Source organism: Alligator sinensis, unplaced genomic scaffold (assembly GCF_000455745.1).
Source record: "Alligator sinensis unplaced genomic scaffold, ASM45574v1 scaffold681_1, whole genome shotgun sequence".
NCBI classification, from domain to species: Eukaryota; Metazoa; Chordata; order Crocodylia; family Alligatoridae; genus Alligator; species Alligator sinensis.
The window spans coordinates 142,992-167,845 of NW_005842315.1; the positions used below are offsets into that span (position 1 = coordinate 142,992).

The 24,854-nt window shown below is 43.5% G+C and overlaps 1 protein-coding gene across 6 annotated transcripts in view; it reads left to right on the forward strand.

The window, feature by feature from the left end:
- ZHX2 (zinc fingers and homeoboxes 2) overlaps positions 1 to 24,854 on the forward strand; it is a 128,337-nt gene that overhangs the window by 100,674 nt on the left and 2,809 nt on the right. The window contains exons 3-4 of one of the 6 annotated variants that reach the window (XR_003095179.1): positions 14,712 to 17,415; positions 24,509 to 24,727. Coding sequence is in view for 5 of the 6 variants with exons in the window: in XM_025209889.1 (XP_025065674.1) it covers positions 14,904 to 17,411 (2,508 nt within the window). In the remaining variant the exon portion in view is untranslated. Of the gene's footprint in view, positions 1 to 8,607; positions 8,723 to 14,711; positions 21,318 to 24,508; positions 24,728 to 24,854 lie in introns of those variants that run through there. The other 5 variants (XM_025209889.1, XM_006028445.3, XM_025209888.1 and 2 more) reach the window with 5 other exon arrangements.

Below are 24,854 nucleotides of genomic sequence, written 5' to 3' on the forward strand. Positions count from 1 at the left end.
GCACAGGGCAGGGACACGGTGGGGGCTGTGGCGGGTGGCTGCTAGGCCTAGGGCCCGCTGGTGCCTCCTGGGCAGCTCACTACCCAGCCAGCCACCACCTGTGCTGCCAGTCCGGGCTGTCGCAGAGCCAGAGCCCCTGGGAACAGCCTTTCTCATCCGGCTGCAGCTCCACAACAGCCCGGCCTGGCCAGAGCACAGGGAACTGGGAGCAATCTGGCTGTGCAGCCCCTGAGGCCCCAACCCGAGCCGCAGCTTGCTAGGAAGGGTCTGACCCCCCTGCCTCCGCCCTCAGCAGCACCCACAAGCTGGCTCAGCTCAGCCCCACAGCCCCAGCTGCAGCCCCAGCCCTGGGTGGATAGCAGGACCATGCCAGCTGTCTCTGGCCAGGCCCCCCTGCCACCCAAGCAGGAACAGGGGGGAAAGCAGTTGCTACCAAAAGGAAAGGAGGGCTCCTCTAGCTCCCCCCAGCTTCTAGCCTGAGCCACTGCAGGAATGTGCCTGCATTTCTGAAATCAAAAGTGAACGTCTATTCACTTGCGAATAGGTTCAATCTTTTCAGGTTAGACTAACCTGTAAAGATTGAATCGATACAGGCTCTGGATTTGTTAATGTCCCTAAGGGAGAAGAAGTAGGTGGAGGGCAGTGCAGAGGGAAGTTTCTTCCTTACAGGGGACAGGGGCTCAAGCAAGAACTCAGGCCCCCTATCACTTCCAGACTAGCAGCTACATGCTCTGGATTGCTCTCTTATTCCTGGCCCTACAGATCTCCCTCTTGTGGCCACCTATGCATCCAGCTTCAAAAAGAGTACTGGAGAGGGGCCAGGATGGTGCCTGACCTGTGGTGTTGGGAGTACTGTGCTGGAAAGTCAGAGAGAGCTAGGTTCACGCCTCCTCTGGGCAAGAAAGATTTAGAAGCCAGATCCTCTGGCTTTGGATCATAGGAAACTAGGTTTGGAAGGAACCTCACAAGGTCAGTTTTTCCAGCCCCATGTTCAAGGCAGGATCATCCATGATTAAACCATCCCAACCAAGTGTCTGTTCAACCTACTCTTGACAATGTTCAGGGATGGAGGTTCCACAACTTCTCCAGGTAGCCTGTTCCCGTGCTTGACCACCTTTTAAATTCAGAAAGTTCCTCCTAATCTCTAACTTAAATTTCCTCTGCTGCAGCTTGAGACCATTGCCCCTAGTCCTGTCCCCTAAGGCTCTAGAAAAACCCATCTCCGTTCTCTCTATAATCAGACTTATCAAATCTTCCCTCAGTCTTCCCTTTCTCTGAACTAAATAATCCTAGTTCTTTTAGCCTTTCTACATATATCACGCTCCCCAGGCCACTCATTTTTATTGTTTGGGACTGGGCTCTCTCCAATCCATCTACATTCTTCTTGAAATGTGGGGCCCAAACCTGGGCACAGTACTCTAGATGAGGCCTCACCAGTACTGAATACAGCACTTGATTTGCCACTCCTGTTGATACACCTCAGGATGCTCTTGGCCTTTTTTTTTTTTTTTTTTTTTGGCAACAAGAGCACACTGTTGGCTCATATTCAGCTTTGCTGTACTCTACTGTAACCCCCAGGTCCACCTCTGCAATACTGCAGCCTCGCTTCCCAGGCAAGTGCTTTAAGCACTAAGCTACTGAGGGCAAAAGAGAGGAAGTCTTGCTCCCCCCACCCCTGAGTCTAAATACCTCTAGTACCTAGAAGCAGGTTTCGGTCAACCTTTTCAGGTGCCTAAGGCCAGCATGCATTCACAGAGGTCATGTGCATGTCCCTTGACTACCAGCTCATGGCTTACTGGACATGGCCAATGTGTCTGCGCACACATATAGTTGGCCTCAGGGCTGGGAATAGAACTCTTACCTCCATGTAAGTATTGGAAATACTACGTGGACTACCCGAAGTGACTACTTAAAGCACCAGGAAGGAACAGTGTGTTACCCTTTGTTTGTGTTAAATATTTTAAATATGTGAAGCTCCTAAAATGTCTGGGTTTTTTGTGGTCTGTAGACGCTTAACCAGATAGTGTTGTTCTTGTATCTGAAGCTTGTTGGAATTTGATAGATCAAGTTGATTAACTCAGCTAAAATGCCTTAGCCTCGAAAGCTAACATGCTTTTAAGATAATCCATAGGCCAATAACGGTTGTATGGTTACTTTAGTCAAACACTCTAAAATTCTGTAACAAAATACTTCCCATATATTAAACTGTTACAAAACTTAATAAAGACTGCACCTACACAGTAAGATTCTCATAAGCACTGATCAGATACTTACAATAAGGCTAAACCCAGGGATTGTTTAGGGCTTATGCTAGCTAGCTCCAACACAGTTTCATTTGTTTTAGCAAAAAGCTGTCTCTTTCTTGCCTCATTTTATACCCCTAGATTTTTCAGTACATCATATTCTTCTGAGTTCCTACCTAGCTGAAAACTTCACACATACTTTTTGCTCTTCAGGAAAACAAAGACATTTCCTGTGCCTGTTCTTCATGAAATTTGCTTTGGACCTTCTAGGGGTAATGTCTGATGTGTCAGTCTGACACTATTTCACCCATGCTTCCTCCTAGATTAGCATATCTATGGCTCTTCAAATTCCTTCCTTAGGACAACAGCCTTTTTACAGCTCCAGGCAATCACCCATTTGATCCCCTGTCTCCTTCTCCCAAATCATGGATTCCTGGACTTGTTATGCTTGTATCTGATAAAACATCCCATTACCTATTACATTACATTACATTTCCAAATTCCTATACAATGGGGAAAATACCTCTACATAAAAATGTATCCTGTATAGGTGGATGGGGAAAGATGTCATGGAAGAGATCACAGGAAGGAGAAAGGAAACCCAGCAGGTGCCATTTAGATGTTTCAGTGTTAACAAATAGGAGTTGATTTCTAGAAGCTACTGGAGCAAAAAGTGAACCTTTTAACCCTCAGGAAATAACTCACTCTTTAAAGGCATATACAGCTGCATAGAAGAGAGGAGACCAAGTATTCTAACAAATAGATTATTTGATGCATGCTTCACCCAGCAGAGCTAAGAGTAATATCAGGAGTGAAGCATTGTATTGTGCAGCAGTAAATCATACGGCCTCCTATCTCATGGCCACAGTTAAACCCAGCATGAAGAAAGTTGAATCTAGATATAAAAATTCAGCTACATGAAGAGGCAGAGTGATTATTCTGTAATTTTATATTTCTTCCCTATACTTCCCTTCTTGAAAACTTTTTAACCCCTTTTTAGAAATCAAAGCTTTTTTACGCCCAAAAAATGCTGTCCCTAGCAACAAATTCGATGCTGAGCTAAGGAAATACATTTGGGCACAAATGCATTAATTAACTTCTGGAATTCACTGGCACTGGAATTTGAAAAAGGGGTTAGACACTGTATGCATATTGAGAACATGTCGTTTTCTACTAGGTGGGGGGTTTTTATATGTTTACTAAAAGGATATGAACCCTCATATTTGAAGAAGCAGTGTGATGGAGCAGAAAGGGGGATTTTCAGGTGCTTTAACGATTTAAAGTCCCCAGAGGCTCCTGTGGCTTGGTCTGCCTACACTGGTAGGAATAGGGGTCTGGGAGCACTGGGGGGTGCAGCCACCCCTTCAGAGTGGGTTGCTGCTCCCACAACCCACTTTGGAAAATCATGGGTCCACCCCTGGTAGAAGCAACTAACTGTTTGAATCCACTCTTCATGTTACATGAGTGTAACGGGGAAATCAGAATCAAAATATCACAGCATACAGGGCATTCGTTAATGTTACACTTTTCAAGGAAGGGTCTTGCCACTGGTTTGTATAATGCACGAGTCCCTAATTTCATTTGAGGCCTTTCCACTCTACAAAGGGGAGAATGTATTGTTTCCTTAGAAGAAGCATTTACTGGCTCTTTATAATTTAGTGAGAGCAAAGCAAGTATAGAAAACACCAACGTACATTATATAGCACTGACTAATATGTCTTGCTTTGACAAGGCATATTAAGGAATGTTCTGATGCACGTTATATAAAACACATTATAATTCCAAGTCACTACCGCACTTTCCATTGTGTGCTGGTCATCCAGAAGCTAAGCATGCTTAAAGACAAAACACAAGGTTTTGAAAGACACTGCAGGTGTTAGACGCCACAACACACAGGGTGCGTCGACATGAGACACTTACTGCAGAGTTGCCTAACTAGCTGTGCAGTAAAACGTCTCTGTCTACACATGCAGAGCTATTAGGCTAGAGTAAACTAATTATCTGCCATTGGATAATACTGCCCAACGTAAGTACTATTCTACAGCAGAGTTATTTACTCTGCTGCATTGCATATGTAGATGGTGACCAGGGCCTGCCAGAGCACAAGGGTGCTACAGTGCAGGGCTGCCTGCCGGCTAGCCCCACACTGTAGCACCCTTGTGCCCCAGCCAGCCCCTCCACAGCACAATGAGCCAGGCAGGAGCTGCCCTGGGCTAGCAGGCTGACCCCTCGGGCCACCTGCCAGCTGGGGCTGTACCACCCTGGCTCAGCGTGCTACGGTCCCAGGCACTCGTGTAAATGCTGCACCCGGGAACAATAAACTCCAGGATGAACTGTGTTGGAGTTTGTTGCATCTCATGAATAGTCAAGTGTAGATGCACCCCCAAAAACTTTCAGTTCCCCGTTGTACATTTAAAATTCTTCCTCCACTCCCAGAATTTCATGGAGTCTTGTTCAGTAGTGGACAAGCCAAAGTGATGGAGACTGTGGCCCAGATGTTCAAAAGTGACAAGTGATTATGAGTTCCCAATTTGAGATGCTGTCAAAGGGCCTAAACAGTCATAATCACAAACATCTGGATGTTTTCTGATTTTATTCTACTTATAGCAAAATACCTTTTAAAAATAAGGCACTTACTTGGTCATTTACATGAACAGAAAAATGTAATCATTCAATTCTAGAGACACTTTTACTAGCATTTACCTAATTAATTACATATTTTATTTATAATTTCCCTGTGTCTGGTTGCTTAACTCAACCTGCAAAGAAGTGCAAGTGCTTCAAGGCTCTAGCCAGTTGTAAGGCAGAGTACACGAGTTTTGCCTGCATACGCAGTACACTGTCCAAATATAAACAGTTGCTTTGACTTGCCCAAAAGCTTTCCCTCCTTCCAGTATTTCATTATCAGCTGCTATACTATGACCTGTCTCCTGGGAATCATTGCTCTGCTTCTACTTATTCCCCAGTATATTATTTAAACAATGTTTTATACACATTATCAGTGGAGAGTAATGGCTTTTTTGCTGTGCTAGTTGATATGCTTTTTGATATTACTGTAGCAGCTGCATGCTAAAAACAGTAATAACCAGGGGAAAGCACTGTCCTGGGCATGTTCCCTTTCACATCAGGATATGTAACTCTTATCCCTCATCCTTCAATTTGTAAAAGAATAATATTACTGCAACATTATGAATGTGTTTCTGGTAGGGAGGAAGAGAATGGCTCCAGTATACTGCATGTACTTTTTTCATTGGGGTTTTTGTGCAAGGAAAAAAGAAATAATTGGGGCTTTTTTAATGATAACGTAATGCTAATTAAAATATGCATTAGCCTGAACTCTTTGAATGTGACTGTTGTATAGCCAAGTACTTTGAAATCAAGTTGTTAAAGCAGAAGGGACACTTACAACTGAATGCATACTTTGAGTCATGCAAAAAATATGGATCTGTGATTAGGAGAAAGGAGGCTACCAGTAAAGCAAGTTAGGAATTAGCAAACTAGTTCAGAGTCCTGGGTTATGCTGTACCCATGATGAAAAAAATTTTACTAAACAGAGGGATGAAATACTCATCAAATTCTCTACTGCATCTGCTCGCACAGTTTGTAAGTTGGTAGACACAATATCTGGATAGCATCCAAGGGGAGGAAGTAGATTTGAATTGTTCTTCCACCAAGATTGATTCCTTACACAGTAGACCATGAGTCCCAAAATTAAGAATCTCAAAGACTGTTCCAGAGGTATCCTTTCCAGGAGGCCTCCATGTAAATCTCCCCAGCTACCTTAAGAACTGAGCTGTAACATGCTGTATTTCAAACTAAAGAAACTAGTTTGAAATAGTTGAGGATATTTGCAAGGGAATTCATAACTTGGTGATTTTTAGATACCTCCGTTTAGACTTTTTTGTGTCATCTGTTGCTTGTTGTGATTGAAAAAGTATTGAAACCATATTTGATGGTGATTGGGCTAATAATCGGTTAAACTACAAGATTAGCAGATAAAAGTGGTATTCAGAGTGGCAGGTATCCAGGTTGTAGCCATATTGGTCTAGAGGAAAAGGCAGTCAGGTCTCGTAGGAGAGATGGTATCTTTTATTAAACCAACAAGATTTTTGCCCCCAAAAAAGGTTTTTCAAGTAAAGAATTTTTTTTGCAAAAATCTTGTTGGTCTAATAAAAGGTATCATCTCTACTACGAGTCCTGATTGCTTTATTCAAGGTGGCTACATTTATTCCACCCACTATAACTCTAGGCAGGATCTTTCCAATGAAATTGCCTCTTCCCCTTAATTGTATTTGCGTTTTCTCTGCCACAAGGCTCTGGATGAGGGCGAGGGAGCAGGATCTCTTTCTTCAGATGCATGGCAGAGCAGTCAGTTCAATAAGAAAACAAGTCAGTCAGATGTTATTGGCATGACAAACTACACAAGTGTTGCCAAAGCAGTCCTGGGGGGGACAGATGAGGGGGAATGTTTTATCTTTAGAAAGAAAGAAGCAGCCCTCTCGGGTATTGGTGAAAGATGGGTATGATTTTACACGGGGTAGGTTTTCAAACTATTTGGCAGATAAGGGGTAGCCAGACCTGCCAGCAGGATGTCCCATGGTGATGTCACCTCTGCTGCCTTTGTCTCCCTGCTCCAAGATTAGGCACCTTTCCCTTGTTGCTCTCTGATTAGATTGTCTCAAGGTTTCTCATAAGTGGAAGAAATCTATTTCTCATGTTCCCCATATATTTTGGATCCAGGAGTAGATAGCATTTCTCTGTCTACTGCCACATTGTTTTCTCAGTCATTCCTCTCTGGATTTGGGGCTGTGTTTTATGAGGGTGAGCGATATCCCAGTGCTATGGAAGATTTCCACTCTGTTGCCTTCTCCTAGGAGCCGATTTATGGGATAGAAAGTGCACTGTTCCTCCAATGGATATTTGCAGGGAAGAAGTTCTTCTTTTGCATATCCTACCTACCACCTGAGGAATAGGGGGGAGTACAGTGGGATGGTGGCCAGGATGACAGGTAGTGAAATAAAGACGTGTTGGGAATGTAAAGAGGCCAGCTGACCATTTCTCAGGAACCTCCATGTGCAACAGATGAAGAGCCTGGGCTCTTTGCATGATCAGCTGGAGGCTCCATGTACTGTGGTACTTTTTAGCAAAACCCAAGTATATGTGCTGGTCTAGTGGTGTAAGTGCTGTTGCCAAGAAAACTTAACTTATTTCACTCAAGGGACTGGCAAAAGTAATCTTACTGATATCAGTCACATCTCCACAAGACGTGTTTGATGAGGTAGCTACCCTGGGAAGCATTTTCCCCCTGCCCATTGCTCTGTACAACTCCTGAGAAACCACCAGTGACCCCTTTCTTGCCTTCTGCTCCGTGTCTGCGGCCCCGCTAGGAAATCTGGAGCTTTCTCGTGCACGGTGCTCCAGATTGAGTTGCTGCTCTGTTCCTACGTCTGGCTTTGCAGTGCCATTTTACTGTAGTCTGCGTTGTTTAAATAATTATAACAGGAGGTTGAATTGTTGCACGTGTTATTTTTATGTTTGTCAAACTCGAGTTAAACAGAAACAAAGCCAGTCGTGCACGTAAACGCTGTCTGAGGGGTTGGTAGATAATACCGTTTAAAAGACCCCTGCAGTTTTTGACCTGTTCTCAGCCCAGATCACTTTTCTCTAGTTAGTGCGTGAGCTCAGAGTTTAGTTTGGACCTAGCTCCTGAACACAGCTGCCTGTTTGGAAACAAGCAGACTCCTTTTTAACCTGGTGGTCGTTTCGCTTTTTGTGCCTGGGCTCATGAACAGCAGATTGTTGTTTTGCTGTATGGCAAGACAAAAAGGAAACATGGCAGCCTGGCTTGAGGGGGTGGGGGCCGCAGGAAGGAGGCGAGGGTTTGGCTGCGTGAAGCCTACAGTCCTTCCCCGTGTCCGGGTGAGTCACGTACGCTCAGCCTGAATGAGTCACTGGGCTACGGCCTTTCTCCCTGATGCAGTCCCTGGGGCCTAGTCCGTGGCTCCAGTGACTGCAGCACCAGTAACGATAGTGAGCATCGCACCCCCGCACGGCCCGAGACCACTTCCGACAACAGCCGCGCCTGCAAGGGGGGCTCAGTCGTCTCGGCTCCGGATGATAACGAATGTCAACAGCCGAGGCCGGGTTATGGTGAGGGAGGTTGTGCATTTACTGCAGTCAGTCTGGCAGGATAAATTTGTCTTCTAGATATTGTGCACATATTCATGTGTGCGCACAAGTGAGTACATGCACACATGCATATGTGTTTATATGCATATACATGTACACACGGGTGTGAGTGTGTGAAGGCATGGGTAATAAACCAAAGTTATGCAGTGATGCTCAACTTTTGTTTTCCACGCAGATTTGCTTGTTGCTGTGAGACAACCCTAAACTGCAGCTGAGTGAGCGAGTTTCTTGTTTTTTTTTTCCTCCTTGTTTTGGAAATCGTTACTAGTTACAGAAACAGCCATCTGCAGGTAAAATCTGTTGATTCATGCTAGCAAGCTGCCGTTCTTCCTTGTCCGTTGATCTAGCTAAACTTTACAGCACAGGAGAATCTGTTACGGCTTCCATTTCGGGGGAGGAGACAGCAAATCATTTAACAACTTTGTCAGGAGGGACCTCGCAAGGCTAAAAGTCATTTTTTGTAGGCTGTAATGTCCTGACAAGATGCTTCCTTTGGAAAGCGATGAGTTGCTTCTGTTATTTTCTCTGACATTCCTAGTGAAAAGCTATGAAATTAGATGTGGCAGTCCCTCCAAATTCATACGGTGTCATTCTTTGAGATCTGGCATACGCGGTCCTCATTTAGGATAAGAACTGACTGGTAGCTTGAGGGCAGGTGAGGGCTTCTTAGCAGCTTTATATTCATTTATCTCCAAAAGATGTGAACCAATGTATCAGGGGGCCTGGCATCTGGGAAGTCTGAATGTATGACTTGGCTGCACTTCAGACATCCCATCCCATCGAGCCAAGCCAACACTGGATATGTTTTCCTCACCCTGACAGCAAAAGGCAATCTATGCATCAGCTGGTTTGAGATGCATTTCCAGGGGCTGTAGAGACTTGTGTCCTATTTTCCCCTCCTCTTGCAGGCAGGCTATCTGTTGTAAAGGTCAAGGAAAGGCAAACTCCTGTGGTTCTGTGTGCTGTCACAGAGATCTCACTGAAGGCTGGGATGGGGGAGAGCCACAGGGCTAGACCTCCGTGAACCTTTTTCCTGCAAATAAACACCTATGATCAAAGTGGCATTTACATTTTACAAGTCTCCAAAGGGAAGCATTTGACTTGTCTGTAATTTGCAAGGAGGATCATGATTCCCTTTGAGCAGGACAACTTTAAAAAAAAATGGGTTTAAAAAGAAGAATAATCTGCCATAAAATTCTATGAATGAGCTTTTCCAGATCAAGGCCAGGAGAAGGTTTGCACAGTTTTTGGCCTTACAATTTTAGCTGAAGCTGTTTTCTGCCTTTTCCTGTATCTATTAGTGTCATCCCACCACTGTGGTGTCTCTGTTCTTCCCTCTATCTGCGCAGCTTCATGTACCCACACTCTAGATGCATTACCCATGAAGAGCGGATGGGCTAGTGCAGTCACTAGAGAATGGGTCATGTTTTTTAGAGAAGGGGAACCACAGACCAACTTGAAGGCTGCTTCCACATGTTAAAAAAATGGTGCTTTGCTTAACCTCGGTGCATTCCTGCACCAAGCCCAGTGCTTGCCCAGAGTGCATTAGTTGGACCCGGCTCGCCCAGCATCTAGATAGATCAGGTGCTTTAGTGGGGCTTTTTTGGTGCTTTTATTTAATAGCTGATTGAATCATTTTTAGATAAAAGCGCCAAAAAGCCCCACTGAAATGCCTGATCTATGTAGACGCCAAGGAACCTGGTTGAAGTAATGCACTGCTTCTTCTGGTAAAGTGTGTTTTATTTTTTTTAATGTCTGCAAGCAGCTGAAAAGAGTTGGTCTAACTTTCTAACTGATTAAACCAAGGGTGTCAAATTTACAATCCGTGGGCTGGATTTAGCCCACAGCTCTGTGTCTGTGCCTGGTTGAGGCGTAGGATTTCTGGCATAGGACTTTTATGTGATAAAGTAACCCAAAGCAAAGAGCAGAATATTGTAAGGGAGAGAGACTTGTGGATGGAGCATAGGACCAGGATTCAGAAGGACATTCAGAAGGTTCAGCTGGTGGTGTGGTGGGGACCTTGGGCAAGTCGCTTTGCTGCTTTGTATCTGTTTCCCCACCTGTAAAATGGCAAGAATGACATTAACCTCATTGTAAAATGTGTTGAGGTATACAGAAGAAGAGCTAGGTAGGAGAATAAATTAGAGGAGAATAAATAGGGGGAGATGAGCTGGAAAGCTCCCTTCTTTATTTAAAATAAGAGTAGTGGAATTATAGAAGTGACTGTGAAGTGTTCCTGCCTAGGCTGAAATCTGTGATCTCACCGATGTGTAAACACGTGTTTCCTTTACAGGCAGATCTAAACATGCCCTTTTTGATGGAATAACTTCCACACAGGAGGGTGATGAGGGGCTGAGCACACTAGATCTATTCCAGTTTCTGTCTAACAACCTCTGACCTCCTCCAGTGGTAGAGACAGATTTCCTTGCTGTAACAACTTGCCTAATTCTGAGCAGGTTTGAATAAAATAGTGATGGAAATGCAAGAGCTGTGTTTACACGGGCACCCAACTGATGCTACCAGGAGGGTTCAATAGAGCTCCAGTAACAAGAATGGTGTGCGATTACTAGTAAAGACCATGTGCAGCCTGAATTCTTCCCCCATTGTGGGTTACAAATCATGGGTCAGTCCTAAAACGCCCAACACTTCAGCGTATCCTAGCAGATGCTACAAAACTTTGGGAAACAGGCCGTGTTTCCTTTCTTCTGTATATTGGTGTTCTCAAGAGATGTGACATAAGTCTTGTTTTGGCAAAACACTTAAACACATGCTTAGCCGTAAGTGTACACATAATCCCATCCCTATTCCACAAAGCCTGTAAAAATGGACTTAAATAGATGATTAACATTAAGTATGTGCTTCATTGTTTTGCTGAAGAGGGGCCTCTATGTATTAGCCTCCTTCCTCAGCCCGCCAATGAATGATCTGTGTTAACATGTCGAATTCATGCCCTTCCAGCCTAATGAAAGTAAACAGAGGAAGTTGACTGAGCACAAGATTGCATAGATTTACTTACTCCAAGATTGCTACAATGTAAAAAGCATCATCTTCTCCACACTGTAGCATTGCCATTTAAAAAACTGGCATTTAATGAGGACATATAGTGGATCACAAAAACTGATAGGTAAAGAATGATCTCATTTGGCACTGAAATGGATGTGCTGTTTGAGCTGGAATGAAATAGCTGTTAACATTGCACAAGAGAATAGTTATCCCAGGGCAACCTACAGCCCTCAAGCTGGTTCTGGCCCACAGAGCATTTGATCTGGCCTGCAGATGTGGGGCTTCAGCAGCTTTCAGTGGCAGGGGGCTTTGGCTACAGTTGCTATCCCCATGCTGCTGCAGAGAGAAGCAGTAGCTGCAGGAGCTCTCCTTTGGGCTACTTTGTAGAAATGAAGCAGCAGTGACTGGGTCCTGATACCTACCCACCTCAGACCCGAGCTGGGTCATTCTGGCCCTCAGCCTGAAAACGTTGCTGGCCACTGCTGTATCCAGTGGAGATGAAAGTAGGATTCTGCATTGTTAGCTGATTTGGATTCCTCCAGTATCTTTAGACACTGGATGCCTTTTAGCATTTCAAACTACATGGTTAAAAAATTGAAAATGTGCCAGCACTGCCGTTTGATCCTTATATTAACCAATTTCAAATTCTCCAATTAGTAGACACTTAAAAAGGTGTTCGCTTACCCATGCACTTCACAAGAACCAATTTCATAAGACCTTGCTCCACTCTCCAGTCCCTCCATTAATAAACCACCCTTCCTGACCGCCTGTTATGAAGTAGAGCTTTGCAGAAGGCACAGAAGTTAGTTTACAAAATCCAGGGTATGCCAAAGGAAATGCAAGTTTGAATCCACAGGGGGTTTCAGCAGAGTTTGTGCCTTTTCTAAGGATTTGGGAAAGCACAAGAAGATGGGCTCCCCCAGACTATTTAGCTTGCAGTAGGTACAGCTGCCTGGATTCACTCTATGTAGTGATGAGAATTCCTCCCTGGAGGATGCTCCACTCACAACATAGGCAGCCATGTCCTGTGCTAAATTAAGTCTCTGAATAGTCCCAGTATGAACCAACGATAACAAGAGAAAAAATGATCTGCACCTCAGTGGACATGTCTACATGTGCATTAATGCACTGCAATTACAATGCAGTAATAACACCTGTAATAACAGGTGCTAACAATGCACAGTAATTGGCACTACTGCATAGTAGTGCTGGCACACGTCTTTTAAGTGACACTAGTGCACAGTAGACTAATTCTAGTGCACTTTTAGCGTCTCATAGATATGCCCAGAGATGTATGTTTTGTAACCACTATAGCTTGAGCCACTGGAAATGTAAAAGGGAGTCAGCCATTTTATAAATGCTATTTCTTAACTGTGTTACCTGAGCTTAAGTTTTTCTTAAATAACCTGGGGCAAGTTTTTCCTCAAATTTACACTGGTATAAATTCATTAGAAGTGATGTTGGTGCGTGGGATTAATCTGGTGTTATATCTGTAACAGAGCAGAATTTGGCCCTTGAGACTGACCTTTCAGTAGGAGTTTCGGGTTCTCAGCACCTCTGAAAATCAACTGTTTGTGTCTCCACACAGATATTCTGAGAAAGTTTCTGTGTTCCTTTAAGAACTCCCATCTTCTTGCAAGTGAAATCTACACTGACATCAATATTTTTAAGTACATGAAAGTGTCGTGACAATTATATTCCACCCCCTTGATCAGCACAGATAGTTCATAATACAGCTTGTGTCATTTTGTTCTTGTCTGCTATTGCACTGACTGGTGTTGATGTCATGTTTTTTAAAGAAAAAGAAATAAAACATTATTTAAAAAAATCCTTACATCCTCAGGGCTTCAGAAACCTACAGCTGCTCCTTGAAACATTTAAAAAGAGCTGAGGAAATACTTTTAGAGCATTTAGGCCCTTGGCAGATGTTAATTTAATGGTACTGTGAATCTGATTCCTGATCCCAACAATTGTACATTCTGGCATGCCACATATGTATGGCAGGGCAGGTGATTTGGGGGATCAGGGATCAGATCCCAATTGCTTTCAACTTAGCAGCCCATGTAGAATGTGGGATCCTGATCCCAGGCTCCAACTGCCCTGACAAGTTGAAAGCTGTGTACTGGGCTGCCCAGCATGGGGCTCTGCAAGTGGGAGGCAAGGGGAGCCAGCCAGCTCCATCTGCTCGGAAACTCAGGAGTCCTGCACGCAAGGCTGCTGATGCCTGGCTTTGTGTTACCTAGCAATGGCAGACCCCTATGCAGACCTCCTAGTTAGAGACCCTGGGCTGCCCTCTTCCTCGTGCTGACAAGCAACTGGTCAGGCCAGCCCCCACTCTGGAGCCAGGCCAAGGCTGCCCCATTCGAATACCAGTAATCAGCAGATTGTCAGCATGGGGAGGAAATATGTTATACATTCAGTTTGAGGTGCATACAAACCAGCCACAAAGATGTTCTGCATATAATGAATATTTTTGTGGCTGGTTTACCATTTTATAGTGTCATAAATTTTCTGAATGTGTGGCACATTGCCATGTATGGCATGATTAACGTGCATTGCCTGGTGGGAGCTTCTAGAAAACTCTCCCACCTGTGCTTGACTTTTTTCAGTAGAAATTATTCCTGAAGTAAAGTTTAGTTATGTGACTGTAACATACAGCATCTTTACATAAGTCGATGTATCTATCACTTGTCTATTTTAACTCGCTATAGATAGAGGCACGGGATTCTGAAGCGGGGTCTGTGTATAGTAGCCGCTCGTCTTGCCCTCTCTCTCCTTTCCTTTCTGTTTGTTACAACCACAAGAAAGATATGCACCTTCTTTCTTTATTTAGAAATCCTTGTTGATTTATATCCACCCTAATTTCATAGTCCTATTTATGATTTGAGCCCCAGGGAAAAGTAATTAAGTTTAATATTAACCGCACTCAATTTTAAATCTGCAGGCTTTTTCAAAATAATAATTAATAGAAGCTGAAGCTTCTAAAAAAAGTTACAGTATTTATAGATGTAGCATCTCCTTTGCCCAGCTAAATGTGTTGGTTTTCTAATAAGCATTCAGACTGTGTGTCCTATCTTTGTTTTGAGGCCATTTTCTAATTTCAGTGCCTTACATGCTAAGATTTTCACTCTCTTTATTTTTTGTGGGCCTGATTCTGCCACTCAGTTCATTGGGAAGAAGGATACACAGCCTTGTCCAGGCTTGGGTAGTCTCTTGGGCGATGGATTTCTTTTTAAAAATATAAATAAGACTAATTGTGTTTGTTTTGTTCTGCAGGTGTTTGTAATGCAACCTAATATGTCTGGTGCTTGGAGCTGACACAGCTGGTGCCGAAATTCTTTTGGGAACATAACAGACTACCACGTTCACAGGAAGTTGAAGACATCTGAGAAAGTGGCTTTGGCTTCATCCATATCTGCAAAAAAAAGAGACCACCATCTGAAACAGCCACGCACTATAATAGCTGCCATGGCAAGCAAAAGGAAGTCAACAACTCCATGTATGGTGCGAACCTCAGAAGTAATGGAGCAGGAAGTTCCTGAGGATGGAGAAGCCCTTAAGGAAAGGAGTGCAGGCATCTCACAGCAGGACTCTAAAGATGGCTGGGTGGCTGATACAGAAAGCTCTGTAAAAGATTGTGAGGTGGTAGAGGGGAAACCTCCAGTTGAGAGTCAATCTAAGAAGCTGCAAGGTGGTTATGAATGTAAATACTGTCCTTACTCAACACAAAACTTAAATGAATTTACAGAGCATGTTGACACTCAGCACCCAAATGTCATTCTCAACCCTCTCTATGTGTGCGCTGAATGTAACTTTACAACCAAAAAATATGACTCCTTATCTGACCATAACACAAAATATCACCCAGGAGAGAATAATTTTAAACTTAAATTAATCAAACGCAATAATCAAACTGTGTTAGAACAATCCATTGAGACAACAAATGATGTCCCTATTGCAAACAGCGGCCTAGAAAATGCGGAGTGTGATGAATCCCTTCATGGTGGGATCAGTGTAAGTAAAACCCCAATCATGAAAACAGGAAAACCAAAAGTGGAGACCAAAAAGGGCCCCAAGAAGCTGGAAGAGGGAGCTATGGAAAACCATGTGGATGGGCACCTCCCCCAAGTCATTACAGAAACCACCGAATCTATTGCTTGTATCAATGGAGCTGACCTGCTGCATGACGTATTGGCTCATGTTATGCCTTCTGTACAGCTGCCACCAAATATCAACCTTGTCCCCAAGGTCCCGGTCCCTCTGAACAGCACCAAATACAATTCTGCATTGGACACTAATGCAACCATGATCAACTCCTTTAATAAATTCCCTTACCCAACACAAGCAGAGTTGTCATGGTTGACAGCAGCATCAAAGCACCCAGAGGAGCAAATCAGGATCTGGTTTGCTACCCAGCGTTTGAAGCATGGCATAAGTTGGTCCCCCGAAGAGGTAGAAGAGGCAAGGAAGAAGATGTTTAATGGTACCATCCAGCCAGTACCTCAAACAATCACAGTATTGCCAGCACCTCTGACAACTGCAAAAATGTCTCAGCCAATCATCCAGACTGCTTTGCCCTGCCAGATACTGGGACAGACTGGCCTGGTTTTGACTCCAGTGTCAAATGGATCGACAGTTTCCTGCTCACCAATTACACTTGCTGTTGCTCCTAATCAAGGACAGAAACGGACAACACAAAACCTACCGGGCGCTCCAGAATCCAAGCGCCCACATGTAGTTCAGGTGCCTGAGGTAACGACCAAGGCAAACGCCGCATCGTTGACACCAACAAATGAGCGAAAAAAGACCAAGGAGCAGATAGCAGAGCTAAAGGCCAGCTTTATCATGAGCCAGTTTCCTAACGATGCAGAAGTCTATAGGCTAATAGAAGTTACGGGTCTCTCCAGGAGTGAGATCAAGAAGTGGTTCAGTGATCACAGGTACAGAAGTCAAAGGGGCATTGTTCACATCACTAGCGAATCCTTAGCGAAAGATCAGTTAGCAATTGCAGCTGCACGCCATGGGCGTACATACCGCACATACGCAGATTTCACCACCCAGAGGTTCAAAGAGAAAACACAAGAGCAGCTTAGAATCCTGGAAGACAGTTTCCTTAGAAGTTCTTTTCCGACCCAAGGAGAACTGAACAGGCTTAGGACAGAAACCAAGCTGAGCAGAAGAGAGATCGATAGCTGGTTTTCTGAGAGGAGAAAGCTAAGGGATAGCATGGAGCAAGCTGTCTTAGACTCAATGGGCTCAAACAAAAAAAACAAGGATCGAGGCACCCACAATGGTACAATAAGCCAGAGTGAGCTGCTGAATAGCTCCCACCTACCCAGTTCGCTATCTGGATCTTCCATAGCATTTAATGAAAAAACCCAAGAACAAATTCATCTACTGAAGAGCACATTTGCAAGAACCCAATGGCCATCACCGCAGGAGTATGACCAGTTAGCAGCACAAACTGGGCTCACTAGAACTGAAATAGTCCGCTGGTTCAAGGAGAACAGATCCTCTCTAAGAATGGGGACATTAAAATGGATTGACCAGTATCAGCAGCAGTATGTTGTTGATGGTCATAATGAGCAAAGCCAGAAAAAGGGATCAAAACGCACTGAGAGTCCAAAGAATGGTAACGAGATGTCTCGGCAGCATTACCAGGAGCATAAAAGGCTGAATGAAGAGAATGTGGGTAAACTAGTGGTGAGGTCTAAAAGAGACTGTGAACCACTGAGAGACTCTTTGTTAGGGAACCAGACTGAGGGCATGGACAGATTGGAGTGCCATAGTCAAGATGGTCATGCTAGTGAGGAGAACGAGGAGACTGGAGATGTGAACTGGGTGGAGGTGACAGTAGGGGATGACGACGCTGTCTCAGACTGTACAGACAGCTGGAGTCAAGCAGCACCTGAAGGCCAAGCAGAGTTGGCAGATTTTGATTCTGAAAGTATATCTGGAGACAATTCCCACCTTTAGACAGGTAATGATGATACCGCTCTGCTTTGGTCTGAGCTGCCTTCAATCTTGGCAAGTTTCAGTGGCCACTGAGTTTTCAATTTAAATGCTAGCAGCAGGCTCCTGAGGCATGCTGGATATGAGCTGGATACTTGAGTGCAGGAGAGCTGGTCCTAAGTGTTCAGTACGGGAGGGATTCAGAGCAGGGTTTTTAGTTTCTCTCTAAGAGGTCCCTTCTGGCCCTGCTTCTCTATGATTCTGTGCATTTGGGCGTTTCGCATGTCCTGGATGAGAGAGGATGTTTGGAATCACTTATTAAGCAGAAACTTTCTGCCTTTATTTGACCTCGCATAAGCTCTTTAGAGCTTGGTACAAAGTATACTGATCAAGCCATACAAAGAAAAAGTAGGTAACCATAGTTACTAATGTCCATCTTACTCACATAATGATGATCTCCAGCGAATAAAGGCCATAGCTATTTTTCCAACAGGTCACCATGGATTTTGGCAGTGAAGCAGCCTGACCTGCTCTGTGAAGAGGTCGGGCTTCAGCGACAGGGCCCGGTACAACAATTCTCTCTTATGCAATAGCAAACAACAGAATATTGTTATAGATTGAAATGGCATGTGCAAGAGAACACCCTTTCTGCGGGGTGAGGGTGCTTTCTCCACCCTTTCTACTGTTAAAGGTATATATACAGACCAAGGAGAGACGTGCTGTTTGAAGTGCTTTAAATGCCTTTAAAGCAGGGGCGGGCAATTATTTTGGGCAGAGGGCCGCTTATTGAGTTTCAGCAAGCCATCAAGGGCTGTATGACAGGCAGCCCAGGGCAGATTAATATTAATTTTCTAAATTTTTTAGGGTCCCCGCAGGCTGGATAGAATGGCCTGGTGGGCCGCATTTTGCCCACCCCTGCTTTAAAGAGTTAGCAACAGCAAGGGTACAGACACTTGCACCCAATGAAGTGCTTCAAAAGAGCCAAAGCAATTTAAATCTGCAAAAAAATTGAAACATCTTTGAAGCGCTTCTTGAAAAGTCTGTGTCCTCCAGCTGTGTCCCACAGTGCCCGACTCCTCACCTCACCTCACCCCCTATAGGAGTGGGGAAGAGAAGGGTGGACAGCCAATTTGCAGTCTCCTGCGTGCTTAGCTGTCGTGGGAACCTCTAGAGACCAGAGCTAAGAGGCATTCAGGGATTCCTGCTCTGCAGTCCCCGTATGCCTTCATGACCATTTTGAAATGCTCCCAGGGGGAGGGAACATGAAGGAGTGGAGCCAGAGGGTGCAGCAGCACAGTCCTACCCCTTTTTGGCAATGGTGCATGTGAGCTGTCTGTGTGGGGTCTGTCAGGGAACCCCGACTTCCATATAACTCACGAGCCCTGGGGGTGAGCACTGCCACTTATACCCCTCTTTTCCCTACTTCTGAATTCTGCGGAGAGGGTGAGGAAGGGGAAGGATTAACAGCAGGCAGAACAACCCTCACCCTCCACAACCAATGAAAACAAGGGCTCTGGCCAGACCCTGCATCGAGCAGTTGCTAAAAATGTGCATATGAGATCTCAAAGTTTAAAAAGGTGCGTCATTTAAAGTCTTGGAATCCATTTCTGATCTCAGTTCTATCAGAATAATTCAATTGACTTCCTGGGCTTAAACATACTCTTGAAGTCACTGACATCTCTGAAAACTTACCCTGGTACAACTGAGATGAGAATCTGTTTCTTCAACTGGATCCTCCTTCACTTATCTAGCAGACTATTTGATAAGTACTACACTTGATTAGATAATGCCTGTTTTGGAAATAATTAACAGTGCTCTGATCCTTAATAAATGGAACCCACATGAAAGTTTAACGTGCAAAATTCAGCATATACTTAAAAATATGCAACACATCTCTCCAAGGTAGGAGACTGAAATGAGAACAATCTAGTTTTTTAAACCTGTTTAAAACTATCCTTTTTGTAAAATGAAATAACCTCAGCATTGCAAGCAAAAATTGTAAGGTGCCACAGGTATATGCAACACCCCTTATTACAGGAAATCATGAATCAAATTTTCTGAATCACAAGTACCTCAAAGCAAGAAAACAAGATCCATATGCTGCCTATGCATATAGATTGGTCAAGGAAGGGACTGTAGGTGCATTGTGGGACTGCATTGTAATGAGTAACTGGAACAGACACCTTACTCATGCTTTTCAGGCCCACTCACAATGCAGCGATGTAGCATATGTTAGAGCTGAGTTTTCTGAGTAAGAGTATTTGGAACAGCACTAGCAACATTGCTACTACCACTGCAGCAACTTTTGCTTTGGAGATGTTCTTTGTGCCACAGAGATTTGCTTGTGTGGGTTTCTCTTTCCTCCAACATCTTCTGTGTTTCCACCAGTTTACCCTTTTTTGCCAGAAAGTTTCAAAGGAGTGCTAGTAAAAGAAGCATACGTTTTGACAAAAAAGGAGTTCCCTGTTACACTGGGATCAGGTTAGTAGGAGCTTCACCTATTAGATTATTCAAGACAATAAAACTTTGCTCTGAGTCTCACTCCATTTGTAGCACATTGGGTAAAGCCTGACGCTCTTAATCTGTTTTGTTTTCCTTCACACAAATTATACTCCTGTAGCACTCAAAATGTAAGTGCCTGCCCTCTAGTGACAGAATCTGAACCTTTGACACACTTGGCACTGTCTGCTTGTCTCAAAGTACTGTACTGCTAGTATTGTTCTGGTAGCCTCTGAACTATTACTGCAAGCCCTGGAAAGTCCACACAAAGAACCCAGAGATGCAAGAGGATGATGAAGGTCATCTATCAACTATTTCAAGTGGGGGTAGAAAGACAGTAATTGTTCAGGTCTGTTTTTTTCCCTGCTGAAAAACAATTTGAAAAGTCTCCATTTGAAATGAAGAATTAAAATGTTTTGTACAATTTATTTTTATACTGAACCTAATGATTCTAAGTTACGTATTAATAGGTCAGATGTTTATGTCAGTCGTAGCAGTGTAAATTCCAGGCAGTGGGATTTCCGTGTCCTTCTGGCAGCACACAACAGCAATTTAGGGTAGAAACTGAAGATTAACGCTGTATCTAGTGAACCTGAAAGGGAATTTTTGATAGGCTGAGTATTACTATCCAAAGTAGAATTTGCCCAAGCCTCCTGCAGGTCTCGAGCAAAAGATTGATCCTTCCAGCATTCAAGCAGTCAACAGCAGGCTGGAAAGTCTGTTTTGGACTGACTTGGAATGGAAAATGCTGCCTGGTAGGAGCTGATAATGGGGAAACAGATGAGGTTTTCTAGTTCGTGCTTTGGAACCTTAGAAAAGCTCCAGTCATTACATGAAATGCTTATAGCTGAAGTCATGCAAATGTACAACTTTGCTATTTCCATTGTTGTTGTTTAACAATGGCATTGTTAAGTAATTAACTTAGTGTTGCTATGTATATTGTAGTAATGTGCAGGACTGAGAGGGACCAGTCCACTATGTCCAAAAGACATCCTGTTGAGGATGACACCCAGAAATCAAATTTTGTAGTGAGAAATTTCTAAGGTCTGTTTGGGAAGGAGGTTGCTGGAGACCAGGGATGGCAGACTTCCCCATGTAGCTACGAGTTAGCTTAGGGTTTCAGGTCCAAAGAAGTCCAAAATTCCCAGCTAAACTTCTCTTTGTGAATCCACTGGGTTATCTTCTACCTGTCATCAGAAGGCAGTGGTTTCTGCACAGCTGCTTGTAAAGCCTAAGAAGTCTGTGTTTGGGGGCATGCTTGAAGCTCAACTTACGTTTTGTATTCCAGGTTCAGGAATCCTGGCAGCTGAATACATACAAGCGGCTTTGTTGTGAACTTGTTTTGCTCTCTGAATCCACAGTGCAAGTCCATGTTTGTCATTACTTAGAGAAATTTTTGCAATAAACTAAGGACAACCAAGCTCAGAAAAATGATATATTCTTTGTCCATCCTTTAACAAAAATATAAGACAGATGCAGTGTGGGATATATGCTTCATAGCCTGCCAAGTTACCTGTTGTTTTTCAAGCAGGCCACTGAGTTTTGAACATTTCTGCAGGTTTTTCTGAAAAGCCTGACCAGAATGGGAAATGATAGTGCAGGGCAATTCCTCTGAAAGCATTCATCACCAAGTGCTGCTGATTGTCAGAACATTTGACATTTTACTTAAAGCCCAGTCTCCTAGAGTTGTTATAGCATAAGGATCTCAGCTTTTCAATTTTATTTTTTTTTAAATAGTAATTTTCTAGCCTTCCTGGGTGCCTGCAGATGTGCAGGGACACTGCTCCGACACACTATAATTACAGCGCATCAGAGCAGACTTGATTAACAGAGTCTGCTGGAGTACACTAAGTAGCATGCTCCAGCAGCCTCCGTATCTCATATATTCAACATCTCCGTGCTTCAAAATGGCAGTAGCGGCACTTCAAAGCTTGTCGAATGAGCTTTAGTCAAAGAGCCCCCTCCCACCATTTTGAAGTGCAGGATGCTGAGTGCGCCAGAAGCTGTGGGCGCTTTAATTAGAATAGCTCTAATTAAAGCACCACCCCCCACCCCTCAGAGCATGAGTAAAGATGTCCCACGTTTTTGGAGAAAAGTCATGAACATGGAAATGCTCATAGGCGCAGTGATCAGAAGGAAAATGAAAAGAACCTAGTTCTGCAAGTGGTGTGATATTTAAGGCTACCTCAGGTGATTTTGGAACTTGATTCATGCATTTTAAACGCATGGTCATAGTGGAATAGTGGCATTTTGCATCAGATGGAGGCATGAGGGGGTTCACGTCATCTAAGTTTTGCATTATGTTGTTTAGATTTCTATGTCAAAAGTGCTTTGCAAACTTTTCCCACTATATAGTTAACAAATGTAAAAGCACCTTTGGGCAGTTCATATTATCAAGTGAGACTCTCCCTAGTGCAAACAACTTGCACTACTAAAGCCCCTACTCTCAGGCCCCTGTCTCTCTCTAGAATGTATTTGCTTTTGATCTCATAGGGACAGCATGCTTGTTTAACACAAACTATGTCATTGAGTCATTGCTGAGATCTGTATTATAATAAAGAGTGCGATTTATCCTAGCAAGTGATTTGGCATCTTCTGTGAAGTGCTGGTGCCCTAAACTGTTGACTTCAGTGGAAGTTAAGGGTACCTGGTGCCCCTTAGAAACGGCCTGCAGCCATCAATTCTTTTCTCTTATAGGTGGTGTGGAAGTGGCAAATCCTGATTTATTTTTTTTTCCTTGTTTTCCCCAGTTTTATTAACGTCTATAAAACCTGGCAAATCTTAAATGTTAGGGCTTTGAGCTGTGCTAAAGTGCTTCATGACTTTGAGATCATCAGGTTTATGCTGCTTCTAAGCAGAGGGCCTCCTGAACAAAATACCTCAGGGCTGGCAGAGCTAAGACACGCAGCATTACCTCCACCCATCCTTGACTCCCCAGTTTGAATGACAATACCCATATACAGATGGGTTTTTAAGGTACAAGTCCCAGGGCAAGGCTATAACTCCCATGTGTTAAGAGCCATTGCAGGACTCTTAACTGTGCCTCATTTTAGGTCCTATATTAGTATAAATACTATATAATAGATGACTGTGCTGATTGATCATTGCTTAAATGATAGGCAGCTATCTCTGCCCAATGTAATTAGCTGCTATTCAACTGAAAACTTTAAATTAACTATGGAACTGATTAATGGTTATGAACTTTGACCCCCGTGCAGATATAAGAAGATCCTGTGCTTTTTCTCATACACAGCACTATGCTGTATTGAAAACAAATTATTTCTAATGTTAGTTTAAGTCTAGCATATTTTAAGGATATAAATCCATTCCCAAACTAATACTGAAATCTATTTAATTTAAAAGAAAAGCATTTTCAGTGTTCAGTTTTAATACTTCTGTTTTCTGCAGAATTTGAGGGGGTAACTTCTATCCAGTGGGATTAAATAGTCTGTAAACTCCATAAATGAGTCTCGATATTGTAAAGTAATTCAAGTATTTTTTATGATTTATCATTTTTACATTTATCATTCTCTTACTGACTTACTTATATAGTGTTACAAGAAGGCTGCTTATCTCAGGGAGAGGATGGGACTTTCAAAAGCACACTGTATTTACCAGGCACTCTTCTCATTAAGTTTTGCCAATAACTACCATCAGAAGAAGGGTATAGGCAACTGTTGATCCTCTGGATTATGGTGTACATGTAAGAGGTCTACCTCCTGAATCGTTTTGTGGCTGACAAACCCAATTCAAGAGTGACACAGCTTGTTACAAGTTTCACAGATTCGTATGTTGTCTGAGGTGGAGTCCGAAGGAGAAAAGCAAGGCGTTCAGTTGATGCTGCAAAAATTCCACTTGTGGAATAGAAGAAGATCCATTATTAAGATTTTTGGCCAACTCCCAACTGTTGTCAGTGGTTCAGGGTCAGATTCAGACCATAGGACTGCAAGACCCATCCCTGTGAAGGTTTTCAGTCAAGTTACTCTGAATGTATACCACCTTATACAAATGTATGAGGTCAGGATCAGGCCTGTTGACACCATGTGTGTGCATGATGAACAGAATTTACTCTTTACTTAAATACAACACAGTGGGTGCATCTACACAAGATGCTACTGTGCAGTGGTTACTGTACATTTATTTAGTACGTGTATAAGCAAGTACTAAATAAATGTGTAGTAGCTAGAATTACTGCACAGAAGTCCTGGCAACCACCTTTTTAAGCGATGCTATTGCACAGTAGCCTAATGGTACTGCGCAGTAGCATCTCAGCATGATTTTTTTTTAATCAGGCTACTGTGCAGTCATTGTCTTGTGTAGACATGCCCAGTGTGCAGCCTGTGCCAGAGAGGTTGGCAGGTGCTGCTGGTTTTCTTCATAGCACCTTTTCCCCTTGGGATGATCTATGCAATGTTTCTTCAGAACTGGAATGTTTATTTACAAAATCCATTAGGCCAAATGTGCAGGATTTTCCTCTAATGTTTGCATAACCTTCTTATTCTAGTGTTGTTCCTATAATCCTTCCCCCCGCCCCAAAAAAGAATTTATTCTTCAACTGATGAAATTTTTCCATGTGCCCTTCCTGTTCAGGGCACTTTGCTTCTCTACCTCTTTCTTAGCAGCATTGGCGTGGCAGTGAGAGCCCACTGATCCTCACATAGATATGCCAGAAGCACCATGGGAATCCCATGCAGAGAGATTTCCAGCTCACTGTTTTCCTAATGTACACATCATTATGTATCGAGCACATAGTCCTGCAGCGTGCCTCAGTTCCTGTTGACCTCAGTGAAAATCAAGGTCTCATCATCTCACCAGATCTCATCCTTGTCGATTCAGTAAAAGTATGGATGCAGTATCAGGGTTTCCCTCCCTTTTCATTCATCTTCTCATTTCTCTAATGATCTGGGCTGTACCTTAAAAGGCATCTGTATTGCCATTGACATAACTAGGCCCCCAGGACTCTCTCCT